This window comes from Ovis canadensis, chromosome 5 (genome assembly GCF_042477335.2).
Source record: "Ovis canadensis isolate MfBH-ARS-UI-01 breed Bighorn chromosome 5, ARS-UI_OviCan_v2, whole genome shotgun sequence".
Lineage (NCBI taxonomy): Eukaryota > Metazoa > Chordata > Mammalia > Artiodactyla > Bovidae > Ovis > Ovis canadensis.
In genome coordinates, this window is record NC_091249.1 from 65,417,208 (window position 1) to 65,435,029 (window position 17,822).

The following is a 17,822-nucleotide window of genomic DNA, read 5'->3' on the forward strand; positions in this document are numbered from 1 at the left end:
CGCCCACGCCTGATTAGTCCGCTTGCTGCGCGGCAGAGCGCGAGGGGGCCGCAGAGAAACTAAACCTCCGTTACTGCTGTGAATACCCCGGAAAGGGTCCGCGGCGCCCGGTGGACGCTGAGTCCGCTGGACAGTAGGGGGGAACCTCAGGTTTCTGTGTCAAGACGCCTGGGTTCTATTTCTAGTACGGAGCTGCTGACTCAGCCCATAATTATTTCTAATCATTCATTTACATATGCAGATCTCTAATCCTGACGCGACGGCTGAAGGAAGGCGAGGAACTCAATCTGTGACCAGGAAAACTGAATCACTGGATACCTCATCGAAGATGCATCTGATGAGGGAAACAGGGCTGGTCCTAGGCCTTTTCCCAATTCCCACTGAACTGGAAAAGCTGGTGTGGGAGCGAGGATGAGAAAGACGCCTGGAGCCTGGAAGGAACCAGTACCAGAGGAAAAGACAGTACATCCTGGGCCAGTGGAGAAGGAACAACCAGCAGGCGGAGCTGGGAGATGAACGTGGGGACCTGTGGCCTAGAAAGCCTCTATGACCTTTAGGTTCTGCACCCTTAAGGTTCTGCACCCCAGGACATACCCTGCTCCACCCCACCCCCACACCGCCTTCTGAAGATCAGCACACCCTTTCCTCATCCTTCTCACCTTTCCGTGGCTCACACCTCCTCACCACACCCGACTTGGAAAAGGCAGGTGTCTGTGGCCCAAATTCCAGATTCATATTTCCAACAGCTCACCTCCATGAAGATCACCTCAGGAGATCTAAGTAGGTACCTCAAACTTTTAAAACAGCTCTTGCACCTGATCCTTCCCCAGTCACCTCTCCCAGTTAACATACTAAATGGAACCATTCTCCATACAGTGAGGAAAGTCATAAACCCAGAGTCTATGTGCCTTCCCTTCTACCCCCACATTCCATCCATCAGTTCTGTTTGTCACTCAGTTGTGTCCAATTCTTTGAGACCCCATGGACTGCAGCACACCAGGCTTCCCTGTCCATCACCAACTCCCAGAACTTACTCAAACTCATGTCCATTGAGTCGGTGATGCCCTCCAACTATCTCATCCTCTGTCGTCCCTTTCTCTTCCTACCTTCAATCTTTCCCAGCATCAAGGTCTTTTCCAGTGAGTCAGTTCTTCACATCAGGTGGCCAAAGTATTGGAGTTTCAGCTTCAGCATCAGTCCTTCCAATGAATATTCAGGACTGATTTCCTTTAGGATGGACTGGTTGGATCTCCTTGCAGTCCAAGGGACTCTCAAGACTCTTCTCCAGTACCACAGTTCAAAAGCATCAATTCTTTGGCGCTCAACTTTCTTTATAGTCCAGCTGTCACATCCATACATGACCACTGGAAAAAGCATAGCTTTGACTAGATGGACCTTTGTTGGCAAAGTAATGTCTCTGCTTTTTAATATGCTGTCTAAGTTGGTTATAACTTTCCTTCTAAGGAGTAAGCCTCTTTTAATTTCATGGCTGCAGTCACCATCTGAAGTGATTTTGGAGCCCCCCAAAATAAAGTCTGTCACTATTTCCACTGTTTCCCCATCTATTTCCCATGAAGTGATGGGAAGATGCCATGATCTTCGTTTTCTGAACGTTGAGTTTAAATCCAACTTTTTCACTCTCCTCTTTCACTTTCATCAAGAGGCTCTTTAGTTCTTCGCTTTCTGCCATCAGGGTGGTGTCATCTGCATATCTGAGGTACTGATATTTCCATCAGCAAGTCTTAAATGTTCTATCTCCCACTTAATAACTTCTCTCAATTTCTAGAACCAACAGCCTTGTCCAAGCCCCCATTATCAGTCTCCCATATGGTCTGGTACCTGGTCTCTTTGCTTTCAGTCTTCCCCCCAACAACCCATTGTTCAGAAAACAGCCTGAGTGATCAATCCTTTTTAAAAAAGGAGAAAATTTCATCCCTCTCTTCCCTAAAACTCTTCGATTGCTTCATAATAAAATCATGGCCTACAAGACTGTGCATGATTAGGTCCCTGCCCATCTTTCCCCCTCAGCCCATACTGTGGTGTCACTCCAGTCTCCTTGCTCTTCCCCCAATATGCCAAGTCCCTTCACACTGCAGACCCTTCATAGCTACTGCCTTGCCATTCCTTCTGGAGTGCTCCTTCTCCCAGCATTCCACATGCCTGGCTTCTTCTTCTTACATTTCAGCTCTTCACAGAAACCCTTCCACCCAGCCCAGTGCCACCTCCACAAGCACATCACTTTGGTTTAGTTGTTTCACAGCACTGATTGTGTGCATTTTCTGTTTTCCCTCTACAGTGGAAGCTCCATTAAAGCAAGGACCCCATCTCTTTTGTTCACACTATATCCCCAATACCTGGCACCAATTAGGTGTTCAGTATATACATGCTGAATAACTGAATGAATGAATGGCAGCCTTTTTGTTTCAAGGTTTATTAACAGTGACCCATCCTTTCTGGCTCCTCTTTGCCCCAGCTCCCAACCCTAATCAACCTCCCACTCGAGGGCTTCAATGTAGTTTCTGAATGTTGAAGGTGGGGTAGGATAAACTTGGAGATCATTCAAATTTGTGCCTTCCAGGGACTTCCCTGGCAGTCCGGTGGTTAAGACTTCACACTTCCACGGCAGGGGGATGCCAGTTTGATCCCTGGTCAGGGAACTAAGATCCCGCATGCCGAGTGGTGTGGCCAAAAAAAAAAAAATTTTGCCTTCCAAATCTTTTTACTGTTAATGCATAAAACAATTCTTTTCAAACCCCAAATCTCTTACAGAACCCCTACATATCAAATACATAAAGCAGGAATTGCCGTCTTGAGGGACACTATGTGGGGCTTACAGTTCTGAGAAAGTTTAACATTCATTGTTCTTCTGATTTCAGTTACTTCCTGGGACAGGTGAGTCAGCGGAGGCCGAGCGCGGCACCATGACCTGCCCCTTTTCTGAGCCGGATGCTGTCTCGGGAGCTCTTGGCCCTGTGCTCCTTCCACAGCATCAGACTGGACTCTGGGTCTTTCCAGCCAGGGCAGACGTGCCCCAGCAGTGTCTGCCATGGGGAGAGCTTGGGTCTTTGATTACCTACCCCTCAGACTGCTGTCCCAGAGTCATGTGAGGGGCTGGCTGGGGGGTAGACTGGAAGTGCAGGGAGTTTGGGTGGGGAAGCCAGGTGTCTGTGTTGGAAGGCCACTGGGGCTCGGGGGCTGGCAGCTGGACGGTTGAGAAGGGCTGCCCAGGCCTATGGTGGTCTCTCCCTTCCTCAGGATGAGGCTGCTCAGCTCTTGGAGTAGCTGTTCCTCCAGGGACCCATGTGTCTGGGGACTGCTCTTGGAAGGGGGGCCCGGAGGGGGCTCAGGCGGCCTCTCCTCCCAGGCCTGGGGGCCTGCTTTGGACAGAAGATATTGATCAAAGGACCTCTGGCTGGGGAGGGCGGTCTCCGGCTTGGCTGTCCTCTCCCGTGGGGTAGAGAAGGAGGTGGAGATGTCCTCGGTCAGCTCGGGGAAGGCCCCCACTTCCTCATACACCGGCTCCTCATACACAGGCTCCTCCAGTTCTTCCTGCTCCTCCACAGACCCCTGGGACGACTTCATTGGCTGCATGAGAATGGGGTCACCAGAGGCAGGCACAGAGTTAGAGTTCCCAGATTATTAACCGCTAACATTTATTGAGCTCTTCCTTTTGAGATGCTGCAAAAATACTTTCGCATGTATGATGTCAAAAACAGCCCTGTATGATGGATACACTGCAGGTGACTGAGCTGAGGTACAGAGGAGTTAAATAAGTTGCCCAGGATCACACAGTAGTAAATGGTGGAGCTGGGGCTTGAACCCAGGTCTGTCTGACTCCAAAATGCATTCACTTAACCATTTCCTTCTACTTCTCAAATTCTGTGACCACTTCCCCCTTTCTTCACTGCATCCTACCATCCCTTGTTTTCCTCATTCCTTCAGGTCACAACACTCTCTGTCCACCCGCACACACACTCATGGATGGCCTGCATTGGGCAAATACAGAGAGCACATGGACTCAAGCAGCACAGAGCACAGGGCTGACAGGCACAGAACTGGAGCAGGCACAGTACTCACAAAGAACATGGACAGGGTCCTCCGGTTGTGAAGTCGCCGCTGGGCACAGGTAGGGTGGGGAGGCAAGGAGGGAGAAACACAGAGACACAGTGAGGCCTGGCAGCAGGAGCTTCAGGTGGAGAGTTGGGGCACAGAGAAGGCAGAGTGGGCACCAGGCTGGCAGACATGCCATTTCCTCCTGCAGTGTGGCCAGGGCATGGGCAGGGACCCTGAGGCATTGGGCAGGCTAGGGGAACCTCACCAGGGTCTGATTGGCAGACAGGAGGGTGGCCCCACTGTCATCCCCACGGATGGGCAGCAAAGGCATGGTGCCAAACTTCTGACGGGCGAGGTCAGAGGAGGAATGGCGTCGTAAGACCACTGGCTGCTGGTCATCGTGCTGGAGAGAGGGCAAGGGGAGGCACCGGTGGGCATGGGAGGTACTGAGGGTAGAGCTGGGCCCACAGACCTGGCTCTCAGCTCCCTCCTTCCCCTTACCTGGGCTTTGAGGATGCTGGTGGTCCAGTCCCACATCTCATCCTCGTCTGTGCAGGACAGGTAGCTGGGGGTGATCAGAGTGGGATCACCAGGAGGGAAGGGGTCACAACTAGAGAGGTGGAGGACAGGAAAGGCCGGAGGACAGGGAGCCTGGCTGGGAGGTACTCACAGGTGCATCTTCTCCAGCATCAATGTGAAGCCCCATCTGTGAAGCAAAGGAGACCAGTAATGGGTGATCAGGAAGGCCAGAGGGGTGGTGGCATTTCATGCCTCTAGAAGGGTGGACTGGGGGGAAAAACTCACGGGGTGGGAGGCTTGAACTTTTTGCGGATTCCCAGGTAGACCTTGGCATCTTCCAAAGGCCACTCTCGTTCCGGTTTAGAGCTCTGACAACATGAAGGCCAGCAGTGAGGTTGAGAGGTGAGAGAGAAGGATCATGGTTAAGGAGGTCAAGAAACCATGGAAGCACTGGAGTTGTATGAAGCCAAAGGGTCAGAGAGGTCAAAGGGCCAGGGAAACAATGAGACTGCTGGAAAAATGGCCTGTGGAGTGACAGGGTTGAGCAGTCAGGGCTCCTCTCACATAGCCACCCAGCCTCCCTCCGCACTCGCCCAGGGCCCACCTTCTTCTCCTTGAGCAGCAGCAGGCAACGGCCACGCAACAGAAAGAATCTCTCCTGGAAGCGGTTTCCCAGCAAGCGGGGGGGCTCCTCCCGACACCGCAGCAGCCCCACCCGTGGGCTCTCACGCCGGATACCTGAGCACAGATGGGCAGGGCAGGGCTAGGTGGAGGGTCCCTGGGAGAGGCCTGGGGTGGGGGGTGGTGGTGGTGCTGGGCTGAAGAAGGAGGCTCACCTGTGAAGAGGCAGCCAGCATGGGCCAGAGAGACTTTTCTCAGGAGCAGGGAGGCCGAGCAGGGCTCTGGGAGTTGGCACCATTGGAGGGCCTGCTCAAGGACCCTTTCCTTGGGGTGCAGTGGCCGCTCTAGGGGGCAAGGTGAGGGTAAGTGTCAACCAGATATCAATCCACAGCCTGGCACCCCCTCCTCCTTGCCCACCAGTCACTCATTCATTCATCCAGCCAGCCACAGGCATAATTTAGCACTGACTGTGCCCGGCATCAGGCTGCCCTGGGGATACAGTAGGGAGCCTGAAACACCCAGCCTGCCTTCACAAAGCCCACAGCCTGGCAAGGGAGCAGAGAGTAACAGATAAGTAAATCAGGTAAAGACAAACCATAATTCTGAAGGAAACAATAAAAAGCTGAGAGAGAGAAACAGGGCAGCTACTGAGATAGGGTGACCAGGCAAAGCCTTTCAGAGGAAGCATTTGAAGATGAGACACAGAGCCTGAAGGAATGTGAAGAACAAGCCAGAGATGGGGGAAGAAGACACCAGGGACGACGAAATGCAACACCAAAGGCCCTGAGTTAGGAAAGATGTGCTTGAGGAACTTAACAGCCAGCGTGGCTGAAGCAAGGAAAACACGTCATTTGAGATGAAATCTGAAGAGTGAGTGCCAGATATTTAGGGTCTTGTGGGCTAGAATAAAGGGTTTGAATTTTATTTTAAGTGCAATGGGAAGCCACTGGAAGGTTTTAACCACGGGAGTGGCATGATGATATTTATGCTTGAACATGCTCATTGACTGCTGTGTGGAAAGTGGATTGTTGGAAAGCAAGAAGGGACACTGGCCAGCTGTGCCTTATATGGAGCTGTCCATTTTTGTGGTTAGTGTTGGGGTGCAGAAAGATCATGGTGACTTCAACTAAAGTGGTAGCAATGGAAATGGAGAGGTGGTATATTTAGAAAGATACATTTAGACTCAAGAGGACTAGTTAGCCAGTAGGTATGAAGATGAAGGAACAGAAGGAGTCCCAGAGGACTCCCAAGTGTCTGGCCTCGATAACTGGGTGAATGCTGATTCAATGACTGAGTCAGGAAAACTAGGAAATGGCTTGGGCTTTTTGTCAGGGGAGGGGGTTGGGAATTGAGTTTGGTCTTAGAATTTTTTAATCACTTTTTTCTTTTTTTTTGGTTGTACACCTGGCATGTGGGACCGCTGGTTCCCCAACCAGAGATCAAACCTGCATCCCCTCCAGTGGAAGTGTGGAGTCTTAACCACTGGACTGCCAGGGAAGTCCCGGTCTTAGGCATTTAAAATATGAGATGTTACAAGATGTACAAGTGGAGGTGTCAAGCAGGCAGCTGGCTATGTGAGTCTGGAGCTCAGAGGAGGGGACCACACATAAACATTTGGGGCCAGCTTATTAGTGGTATTTAGAGCCACAGGAATGGATGAACTCACCCAAGGAAACACATAGATAGAGAAAGGAAGAGGGTTGAGGATTGAGTCCCAAGTCCCTCCAGCAACTGGAGCCTGGGCAAAGTAGAAAGAGACACCTCTTTTGAGGTGAAAGAGAAACCAAGGGTCTTTAGGGCCCAAAAGACAAGAGGACAGAGAGGAAATAGATCCCACATGCCACAACTAAAAATCCCACTTGACGCAACTAAGACATGGCACAGCCAAACAAATAAATACAAAAAGGAAAAAAAAAAAAAAAGAAAGACGGAGAGGACAGCTGCGCATCTGGTAACCCAGAAGTCTTGGTGACTTTCACCCCGAACACGCGTGCAAGCGCACATGCGCTGTCATACGCACCAAGCTCCCCGTGCTCTCGAATCTCAAATGTCACCCACAAGTCCGTCCCAGCTGCCGTCCCCCGAATCTCCAATACTTGGTTGGTCAGCTCCTCAGCAGTCAGTGTTGGGGACACCTGGGGTCAGGGCATGAGCAGAGGACCCATGCGGGTTAGACCACTGCCCCTGCTGCCCGCCACCCTCTCGCCTCCCCTCCTGTCCCCTCAGGACTCACCTTCAGGGTGACACAGTTGTCTGGGAGCTGCTGCTCTATGAAGACCTCCATGATGAGGTCTCCAGCCTGGGACAGCTGAGGGGAGGAGTAAAGAAATGAGAAGGACACAGACAGTACGAAGAATCAAGGTTGTCTCATGAGTGCTTCCCCCACAGAGGCCTCCTCTGAACCCTCACCCCAAACATCCCTCAGATCCTTTAAAGAGAAGAAACTCCAGGCGTGGTGGCACTGTGTGCAGTAGCGCTTGAGAAGACAGTCTGGAGTCTGGGTTCTAACTCTGCCACTCGCTACAATACAGCCTTGAATAAATGACCCTTCAAACCTCAGTATCTTTGAAAAAATGGGGCCACCTACCTCCTAGAGTTGTGTGGCACTAAAGATAATCACGATGGTGTGATCACTCACCTAGAGCCAGACATCCTGGAATGTGAAGTCTAGTGGGCCTTAGAAAGCATCACTACAAACAAAGCTAGTGGAGGTGATGGAATTCCAGTTGAGCTCTTTCAAATCCTGAAAGATGATGCTGTGAAAGTGCTACACTCAATATGCCAGCAAATCTGGAAAACTCAGCAGTGGCCACAGGACTGGAAAAGGTCAGTTTTCATTTCAATCCCAAAGAAAGGCAATGCCAAAGAATGCTCAAACGACCACAATTGCACTCATCTCACACGCTAGTAAAGTAATGCTCAAAATTCCCCAAGCCAGGCTTCAGCAATACATGAACCATAAACTTCCAGATGTTCAAGCTGGTTTTAGAAAAGGCAGAGGAACCAGAGATCAAATTGCCAACATCCACTGGATCATGGAAAAAGCAAGAGAGTTCAAGAAAAACATCTATTTCTGCTTTATTGACTATGCCAAGCCTTTCACTGTGTGGATCACAATAAGCTTTGGAAAATTCTGAAGAGATGGGAATAACAAACCACCTGACCTGCCTCTTGAGAAACCTGTATGCAGGTCAGGAAGCAACAGTTAGAACTGGACATGGAACAACAGACTGGTTCCAAATAGGAAAAGGAGTACGTCAAGGCTGTATATTGTCACCCTGCTTATTTAACTTCTATGCAGAGTACATCATGAGAAACGCTGGGCTGGAAGAACCACAAGCTGGAGTCAAGATTGCTGCGAGAAATATCAATAACCTCATATACACAGATGACACCACCCTTATGGCAGACAGTGAAGAGGAACTAAAAAGCCCCTTGATGAAAGTGAAAGAGGAGAGTGAAAAAGCTGGCTTAAAGGTCAACATTCAGAAAACGAAGATCGTGGCATCTGGTCCCATCACTTCATGGGAAATAGATGGGGAAACAGTGGAAACAGTGTCAGACTTTATTTTGGGGGGCTCCAAAATCACTTCAGATGGTGACTGCAGCCATGAAATTAAAAGACGCTTACTCCTTGGAAGAAAAGTTATGACCAACCTAGATAGCATATTGAAAAGAAGAGACATTACTTTGCCGACTAAAGTCCGTCTAGTCAAGGCATGTATGGGTGTGAGAGTTGGACTGTCAAGAAGGCTGAGCACCAAAGAACTGATGCTTTTGAAGTGTGGTGTTGGAGAAGACTCTTGAGAGTCCCTTGGACTGCAAGGAGATCCAACCAGTCCATTCTGAAGGAGATCAGCCCTGGGATTTCTTTGGAGGGAATGATGCTAAAGCTGAAACTCCAGTACTTTGGCCACCTCATGCAAAGAGTTGACTCATTGGAAAAGACTCTGATGCTGGGAGGGGTTGGGGGCAGGAGAAGAGGACGACCGAGGATGAGATGGCTGGATGGCATCATGGACTCGATAGACGCGAGTCTGAGTGAACTCTGGGAGTTGGTGATGGACAGGGAGGCCTGGCGTGCTGCGATTCTTGGGGTCGCAAAGTCGGACACGACTGAGCGACTGAACTGAACTGAACTGAACTGAAAGAGAGATTACAGGTGCTTGGAATATAATTCGTCCTCAGATGTTAACTACAGCATTTATTATTCTTCTCACTTCTTTGTCTAACTTAGCTAACCCTTCCTTGGATCTCTATACCTGGAACTGAAGTGCTCCTGCCACTCTTCTGTAATGAAGAACCCTCAGGGTAGAATAAATGGAGGAAATCCTAAACCAACCACCCCTCCCCAAGGCACTTCTCTCCTTGGGTTTCCTGGAGCCCAGAAGCAGAAGGTCACCTTCCTATCTCGATGTCCCCTCCTGGCCCACTCAGAAGTCTAGGGACAGGACAAGTTACCTGCACGTCCTTCCAGGTGGTGATAAGACTGACCTCCAAGTCAATCTGGGCTACCTGGTCAGGGTCGATCTGTGGAAGAGCCAAAAGGGTGTGTGTCTGTGTGTCTGTGTCTGAGTGTCTGTGTGCATTAGCGGGAGGCTGCCGGGATAGGGGGTAAGCCCAGAGACATGTGCAAGACCAGAGCCCATGGAGGAGAAGGGGAGAGGCCAGAAGAGCTGAGAGCTAAGGGGCAAGGATGTTAGGAGTGCGGTTACAGGAGACGGTGCCCAGGGCTCTGGGATGGGGTTCCTGATGCAGAGGGCCTTTAGAGGGTGAGGTTAGGGGTTTGTTGGGACAAGCAGGATCCAGCGCCCAGGGAGAGGGACCGTAGGTCAGGGGTCGGGAAAGCTTACATCAAAGACAGAGATGTAGCCATCGATGAGCTCCTGCAGTACTCGCACCTCGTGCTCCCCCCGCCCATCTGTCTGGAACACGCTGGGCGCGAACAGCAGTGCCAGGTTTCGTGTGCACATCTGGTTCAGAGAAGCACACTTCTGCACCCTGTGGAGGGGTGTGAGGGTCTCGGGTGGGTACAGCAGTCATTCGCAAACACTTATTGAATCCCTGCTATATGCCTGGGCTAAGCACTTGGGCTACAGCAGTGAGTTAGACACAACCCTGCCCTCAAGGAGCTCCCAGTCTAGGGGAGAGACAGACTTATACATAGGGGTCAGCAAACTTTTTATGTAAGTTTATAGATAGTAAATATTTTAGGCTTTCATGCTGTGCCATCTGTCACAACCCCTCAACTCTGCTCTAGGAGTGTGAAAGGAACCATGGAATATATATAGAAGAATGGGTATGACTTTACATTTTATGCAAAACTTAATTTACAAAAATAAACAATGAGCTGGATTTGGCCCAGAGGCCGTAATTGTCCAATCTGTAATCAGTACCATACAACAGAGGTTCATCCTAGAATCATTAAAAAATCTGTCTCTCCCAGTCGACTGGTAAAGGTAGACCTGCATCTTATTCCTCTTTGTGTCTCCAACATCTAATCCTTTGCTGCCATAGAATATTAAAGAAAACAAAATAATGCTGATCGTTCACCATTTCTAAATGCTTACCACATATATGCCAGGTGCTGTAGAAAGTTTACAAGTACATCATTTAAATCTCATATAACCTATGAGGTGGATGGTGGTGGTGATGGTTTAGTTACTGAGTCATGTCCAACTCTTTGCGACCCCCTGGAGTCTCTTTGCCCACCAAGCTCCTCTGTCCATGGGATTTCCCAGGCAAGAACACTAGAGTGTGTTGCCATGCCCTACTACAGGAAATCTTCCCAGACCAGGGATTGAACCCTGGTCTTCTGCATTGGCAGGAGGATTCTTTACTGCTGAGCCAGCAGGGAAGCCCATGAGGTGGATACTGTACCTTATACCATCTTCCTATTACAAATGAGGAAACTGAGGCTTAAAGAAAACAGATAGAGCCAGCTCCTGGCCTGTGTCTCAGCGCTCCTCTCAGTAATGAGCTTCCTCAGAAGTTTCCTGCCTCCCTGGTCAGCTGAGGGCCTATGGCAGCAGCAACCAGACACCAAGGCTGTGCTGAACGGGAAGGGCCTCGGCACCGGCACCCTTTACATTGCTGAAAGCCGCCTGTCTTGGTTAGGTGGCTCTGGATTAGGATTCTCTCTGGAATACCCCACCATTAGTTTGCATGCAGTATCCAGGGACCTAAACGCCTATCGGTGAGACCATCTGTATGTTATGGTGAATGCCAAATTTGGAGAAGAATCAAAAGAATCGGTTGCTGATGAAGAGGAGGAAGATAGTGATGATGACATTGAACCTATTGCTGAGTTTAGATTTGTGCCTAGTGATAAATCAGCATTGGAGGCAATGTTCATTGCAATGTGTGAATGCCAGGCTTTGCATCCAGATCCTGAGGATGAAGATTCAGATGATTACGATGGAGACGAATATGATGTGGAAGCCCATGCAGAAGGCCAAGCCACACTGGAGAGATTGGAAGGAATGCTTTCTCAGTCTGTGAGCAGCCAGTATAACATGGCTGGAGTCCGGACAGAAGATTCAATAAGAGATTATGAAGATGGGATGGAGGTAGATACTACGCCAACAGTTGCTGGACAGTTTGAGGATGCAGATGTTGATCACTGAAAATGATGGATGCTGCTTTAGGATTCTGCTCATAACTGTAGGAGAGAACTTGGTGCCTCTTCCACTGTGGAGTGGGTGTTGATGAAAGTCTTTTTCTTTCTCCAAAACTTAGCTGAACCAGTTCTTTCTTGAGACAGAGTATACTGAGACAAGAAGCTGTCACCAGCACAAGAAACTATGACCTTTATTAACAAAGGTGAATTAACTTAACCAGAAGGGTATTTGTAGTTTATGATTTACCCCAAACTGTTGTGTCTAGGTGTACTCTCTGAGTAGGCCTATGATTCCCACCTTCTCTATATGCATCCTCAAAACCTAGCAGGATTAAGTGGTGGAAATGCACTGGCGTTTGAAGGTGTAGGTAGACTGCGTGGGAAAGAGAGGCTGAATCTAAGCTATACTCCTTAGGGCCTACAGATACCCTTAACTCCTTAAAAAAGAAAAACAGAGGTCTCAGAGAAATCCTAATCTCTGCACTTTCCATAAGGATAAAGATCTTTTTACTAACTGGGGACCCAGGTCAGTTAACTCTAGGGAGCCTCTTCAGAAACAGCCCAGCCACACGTACTACCACTAACACAAGTGCTCCTGCCTAGCCTTTGCTCCTTTCACCAAGTTTCATCAGTCTGTTCTGTTATAACCGCTTAGGTTGTATCCTTTCATTGCCAGCCTCTCAGGTCAGTTTCTGTTAAAGAACAAGCGGAATTGGGATGAAGTTCTCAAAGTATTTCAGATAATTGTTTTGTCTTTGTGATAGCTTAACAAATAAATTTAGGTTTTCTATTAAAAAAAAAAAAGAAAACATAATTTATCCAAAGTCATGTGCTACAATAGTGGAGTCAGATTGAGGCCTAGGTCTGTCTGACCCCAAAGTCCATCCTGTGAACCTTTATGCTGTTACATCTTCACTGAACAATTGTCTATGGGATGGATATGTGAATGTAAGTGAGGGATTGGACAGAGGTGATGAAGGGTCAGGGGGGAAACCTGCAGGAGTCTGGCTGTACTGACCGATAGAGATGCCCAATGAGGGTGGCCAGTGTGCGGCGGTTGACCCGTGGCAGGCAGCCAATCACTTCTTTGTATTTCTCCAGGCGCTGGTTCTTCTGGGGCAGCTCTGGGGACATGATGGGCAAGGAGTGGAGAGAGTCAGGGAAATAAGAGCAGAGGGATTTTTAGAGAAACAAACCCAGGATGGATGTTTCTCTGCCCCTTCCCACCTTTCCCTGAGCTGAGTCCCTGGGTGGTCAGCCAACTGTGGCAGAAGTATTGGGGTGGGGGCTGCCCAATCCCACAAGGGTGCCTCAGAGATTCTGGGAGAGGGGTCGTGGAGTTCCTGGTTGGGTCTCCATTGCCCGTGAGGCTCTTGAGAGTACCCACCAGCAGCCTCCCTCCAGCGAGGCAGCAACCGTGCAGAGGTCACAGGATCATCAAGCTCTCGAAAGAAGCGTTTGAGCGTGTCGGTGACATCCTCCACAAAGTGTTCCCCTGGTCGGAGCCTCACAGACCGGGCATCCCGCCGGAACTCAGCCAGCAGCTTCAGGCTGCGGGCACGGGCACCCCCTTTCCGGTATACGCCCTCCAGCCGGAGCCCTGTGAACAGCCAGCATCTCAGCTCACCGCTGCCCAAGACCTGCTATCACTCACCCAGTGCCCTGTCTGTGACCCACCTTCCCCCATACTGTACGTGGCTATCAGGGGTAGGATGGTCAGACAGAAATCAGTCTCTCTGGTCTTGCTGCTCGGGTCCCTACTCCAGCCCTCGCCTTCTGAAGGTCCATCCCTAACCATGCCATCACACTGCAGCTCCCTTCTCTCCTCACCACTTTGATCTTTAAATAGCACCCTATGAAATCACATCACACTCAGGACATGTTATTCACAGGTTTTCAATTTATGAATTCATCTACCTGCTAAAATGTATTTGGAACCCCCAAATCGATACCCATGGCACTCTGCAGTCACCTATGAACATGCACAAATGGAGAAAATTTTCAGTTGCCTGATGAACATTTTCCCAGCTAAGCCTCAAGCGGTAAACAAGTGTCATTCTAATGGTATATTTAGAGCCACGTATTTTTGCATTCTTGTTCTTCTTTGGTGGGGGGGAATTTCACTGTTTAAAATGGCCCCCAATTTAGGGCTGAAGTGCTGTCTAGTGTTCCTGAGTACCAGAAGGTTGTGATGTGCCGTGTGGAGAAAACACGTGTCAGGTAAGCTTTGTTCAGGCATGAGTTATAGTACTGCTGGCAGCAAGTTCAAAGTTAACAAATCAACTGTATAGTAAATAAAGTGCCTTTAAAGCAGACTCATGGATACAGAAAACAAACTAGTGGTGACCATTATGGAGAGCGAATAGGGGAGGAGCAGTATACTGTTAGGTATAAAATAAACTGCAAGAATATACTGTATAACACAGGGAAAACAACAAATATTTTAGAGTAACTATAAATGGAGTACAATCTTCAAAAATAGTGAATCACTATATCGTACCCCTATAATTTACCAAATATTTTACATCAACCATACTTCAATAAAAAAATAATAAAATAAAAAAATTTTAAAAGATAAAAGCTTGGATCTATACTCAATATCTTATAATAACCTATAATGGAAAAGAATCTGAAAAAGAATATAGGTATTATATATTTATACACACATACACACACACGTATGTAACTGAATTACTTTGTTTACACCTGAAACTAACACAACATTGTGAATTAATTATAATTCAATTTTAAAAAGAGAGGAAAAGAAGATGAAAACTTAAAAATATTAAAAGTGTCTTCAAACAGAAGCACACATAAAACAAAGTTCCATATTGATCAACTGATGAAAATATGACCAGAATTTCCCAGGAACTTAACTCTGTATTTCCACTGGGGCAACAGTTCAGCATTCATTGATCCAGTGTTTTCCGTGACTTTATAACTGCCATGAATCATGAGAACTGAGTGCATTTGTTTTCTTAATTATTACTCATCATTCCCACCAGTCTCTGAGCTTCACAGAACCTTCCTCATTCACTGCCCCTCTTGCCATGGCTGGCACAGGGGAGCAGCTCAATAAATATGTGTTGAATGAAGAGTGGCGGTACAAGATCTGTGGAGCAGCAGGGAAGAACAACCAGACTTTCTCCAGGGCTTTTCACTGAGCGAACACATGTGAGGCTGAGAAGCGGATGGGGTCTAGTAAGTTTGGGGAGTCAGTACATGAGGCTACTGCAAAGGCGTGGAGGATGTCTTTAACCACTGACTATCCATTGTCTGTGTAGTAAGCACAACTATTTGTAGGCGCGAGGATGTGCCTTTTTCCCCTTTACTGTCCTCCTTAGTTTTCTGAGAATTTTATTCTCAAGAGTCCAGCCCTCTAAAGAGGGTTTGCTGGGGGAAAATAATCAATTTGATCCTTACTTGGTAAAGAGAAAAAAGCAGAGGTGAAAACTCACAAAGAATTCTGGGAACCCCTTGCATAGTTCATCCTTTATGGCTGGAAAACCCTCCCACACAGAATAATTCTACTCAGACCCTCAACGATTTTGCTGCTCAGCTTGCCTCTTGCCAAATAGCTGCGCTCTCTCTGTTCTCCATAGCTCTGCATCTCCAGTCACATCTGAGGGCCCTGCTCCTTCCATGCCCACACCCCAGTAAGAGTGGCTATGGAACACTTCAGTTCAGTTCAGTCGCTCAGTCATGTCTGACTCTTTGTGACCCTATGGACTGCAGCATGCCAGGCCTCCCTGTCCATCACCAACTCCCGGAGCTTACTCAAACTTATGTCCATTGAATCAGTGATGCTATCCAACCATTTCATTCTCTGTCGTCCCCTTCTCCTCCCGCCTTCAATCTTTCCCAGCATCAGGGTCTTTTCAAATGAGTCAGTGCTTCGCATCAGGTGGCCAAAGTATTGGAGTTTCAGCTTCAACATCAGTCCTTCCAATGAATACCCAGGACTGATTTCCTTTAGGATGGACTGGTTGGATCTCCTTGCAGTCCAAGGGACTCTCAAGACTCTTCTCCAATACCACAATTCAAAAGCATCAGTTCTTCTGTACTCAGCTTTCTTTATAGCCCAACTCTCACATCCATACATGAGTAATGGGAAAACCATAGCATTGACTAGACGGACCTTAGTCGGCAAAGTAATGTCTCTGCTTTTTAATATGCTGTCTAGGTTGGTCATAACTTTCCCTCCAAGGAGTAAGCGTCTTTTAATTTCATGGCTGCAGTCACCATCTGCAGTGATTTTGAAGCCCCCCAAGATAAAGTCTCTCACTGTTTCCACTGTTTCCCCATACATTTGCCATGAAGTGATGAGACCCAGATGCCATGATCTTAGTTTTCTGAATGTTGAGCTTTAAGCCAGCTTTTTCACTCTCCTCTTTCACTTTCATCAAGAGGCTTTTTAGTTCTTCTTTGCTTTCTGCCATCAGGGTGGTGTCATCTGCATATATGAGGTTATTGATATTTCTCCTGGCAATCTTGATTCCAGCTTGCACTTCATCCAGCCCAGCGTTTCTCATGATGAACTCTGCATAGAAGTTAAATAAGCAGGGTGACAATATACAGCCTTGACGTGCTCCTTTTCCTATCTGGAACCAGTCTGTTGTTCCATGTCCAGTTCTAACTGTTGCTTCCTGATCTACAGATTTCTAAAGAGGCAGGTCAGGTGGTCTGGTATTCCTATCTCTTTCAGAATTTGCCACAATTTATTGTGATCCACACAGTCAAAGCTTTTGACATAGTCAATAAAGCAGAAATAGATGTTTTTCTGGAATTCTCTTGCTTTTTCAATGATCTAGCAGATGTTGGCAATTTGATTTCTGGTTTCTCTGCCTTTTCTAAACCCAGCTTAAACATCTGGAAGTTCATGGTTCAAGTACCGTGAAGCCTGGCTTGGAGTATTTTGAGTACTAGCGTGTGAGATGAGTGCAATTGTGCGGTAGTTTGAGCATTCTTTGGCATTGCCTTTCTTTGGGATTGGAATGAAAACTGACCTTTTCCAGTCCGGTGGCCACTGCTGAGTTTTCCAGATTTGCTGGCATATTGAGTGTAGCACTTTCACAGCATCATCCTTTAGGATTTAAAATAGCTCAACTGGAATTCCATCACCTCCACTAGCTTTGTTCATAGTGATGCTTCCTAAGGCCCACTTGCCTTCACATTCCAGGAAATCTGGCTCTAGGTAAGTGATCACACCATCGTGATTATCTGGGTCAGGAAGATCTTTTTTGAACAGTTCTTCTGTGTATTCTTGCCACCTCTTAATATCTTCTGCTTCTGTTAGGTCCATACCATTTCTGTCCTTTATTGAGCCCACCTTTGCATGAAATGTCCCTTGGTATCTCTAATTTTTTTGAAGAGATCTCTCAACTTCCCCCATTCTATTGTTTTCCTCTATTTCTTTGCATTGATTGCTGAGGAAGGCTTTCTTATCTCTCCTTGCTATTCTTTGGGACTCTGCATTCAAATGGGTGTATCTTTCCTTTTCTCCTTTGCTTTTCGCTTCTCTTTTTTTCATAGCTATTTGTAAGGCCTTCTCAGACTGCCATTTTGCTTTTTTGCATTTCTTTTTCTTGGGGAGGGTCTTGATCCCTGTCTCCTATACAATGTCACAAACTTCTGTCCACAGTTCATCAAGCACTGTGTCTATCAGATCTAGGCCCTTAAATCTATTTCTCACTTAACCACCTAAGGTCCTAAATGCGTCACATGTGCTCTCTCACTATCACCACTATCCTGGAACATGAGACTGTGAGGAGCCCCATTTTCTTTCTTTTTATTTTTTGGCCATACCACACGGCATGTGGGATCTTCCTTGACCAGGGATTGAACCTGTGCCCCCTGCATTGGGATCGTGGAGTCTTAACCACTGGAACTGCCAGGGAAGTCCAATAGCCCCATTTTATTTTTTTAAATCTATTTAATTATTATTAAAGTTTTCGGCTGTACTGTGCAGCATGTGGGATGTTAGTGGCATGCAGGATCTTCGTTTTCTGAG

At 47.8% G+C, this 17,822-nt stretch overlaps 1 protein-coding gene and 1 pseudogene across 7 annotated transcripts in view; one reads left to right on the forward strand and one right to left on the reverse strand.

Annotated features, from left to right (window-relative positions):
- Positions 1–2,415: 2,415 nt before the first annotated feature.
- The window catches only part of ARAP3 (ArfGAP with RhoGAP domain, ankyrin repeat and PH domain 3), a 29,507-nt gene continuing 14,100 nt past the window's right edge, over positions 2,416–17,822 (reverse strand). For 3 of the 7 annotated variants that reach the window (XM_069589921.1, XM_069589922.1, XM_069589918.1), the window contains 14 exons: positions 13,200–13,412; positions 12,831–12,936; positions 10,047–10,194; positions 9,655–9,723; positions 7,427–7,501; positions 7,214–7,328; positions 5,409–5,537; positions 5,177–5,310; positions 4,858–4,940; positions 4,724–4,759; positions 4,555–4,618; positions 4,319–4,456; positions 4,078–4,116; positions 2,416–3,585 (listed from right to left, as the gene is read on the reverse strand). In XM_069589921.1, the coding sequence (XP_069446022.1) occupies positions 3,100–3,585; positions 4,078–4,116; positions 4,319–4,456; positions 4,555–4,618; positions 4,724–4,759; positions 4,858–4,940; positions 5,177–5,310; positions 5,409–5,537; positions 7,214–7,328; positions 7,427–7,501; positions 9,655–9,723; positions 10,047–10,194; positions 12,831–12,936; positions 13,200–13,412 (1,835 nt within the window). In that variant the 3' untranslated portion in view covers positions 2,416–3,099. Of the gene's footprint in view, positions 3,586–4,077; positions 4,117–4,318; positions 4,457–4,554; positions 4,619–4,723; positions 4,760–4,857; positions 4,941–5,176; positions 5,336–5,408; positions 5,538–7,213; positions 7,329–7,426; positions 7,502–9,654; positions 9,724–10,046; positions 10,195–12,830; positions 12,937–13,199; positions 13,413–17,822 lie in introns of all 7 variants that reach the window. The other 4 variants (XM_069589923.1, XM_069589919.1, XR_011257019.1 and 1 more) reach the window with 3 other exon arrangements.
- On the forward strand, positions 11,169–11,926 carry LOC138440424 (methylosome subunit pICln pseudogene; annotated as a pseudogene).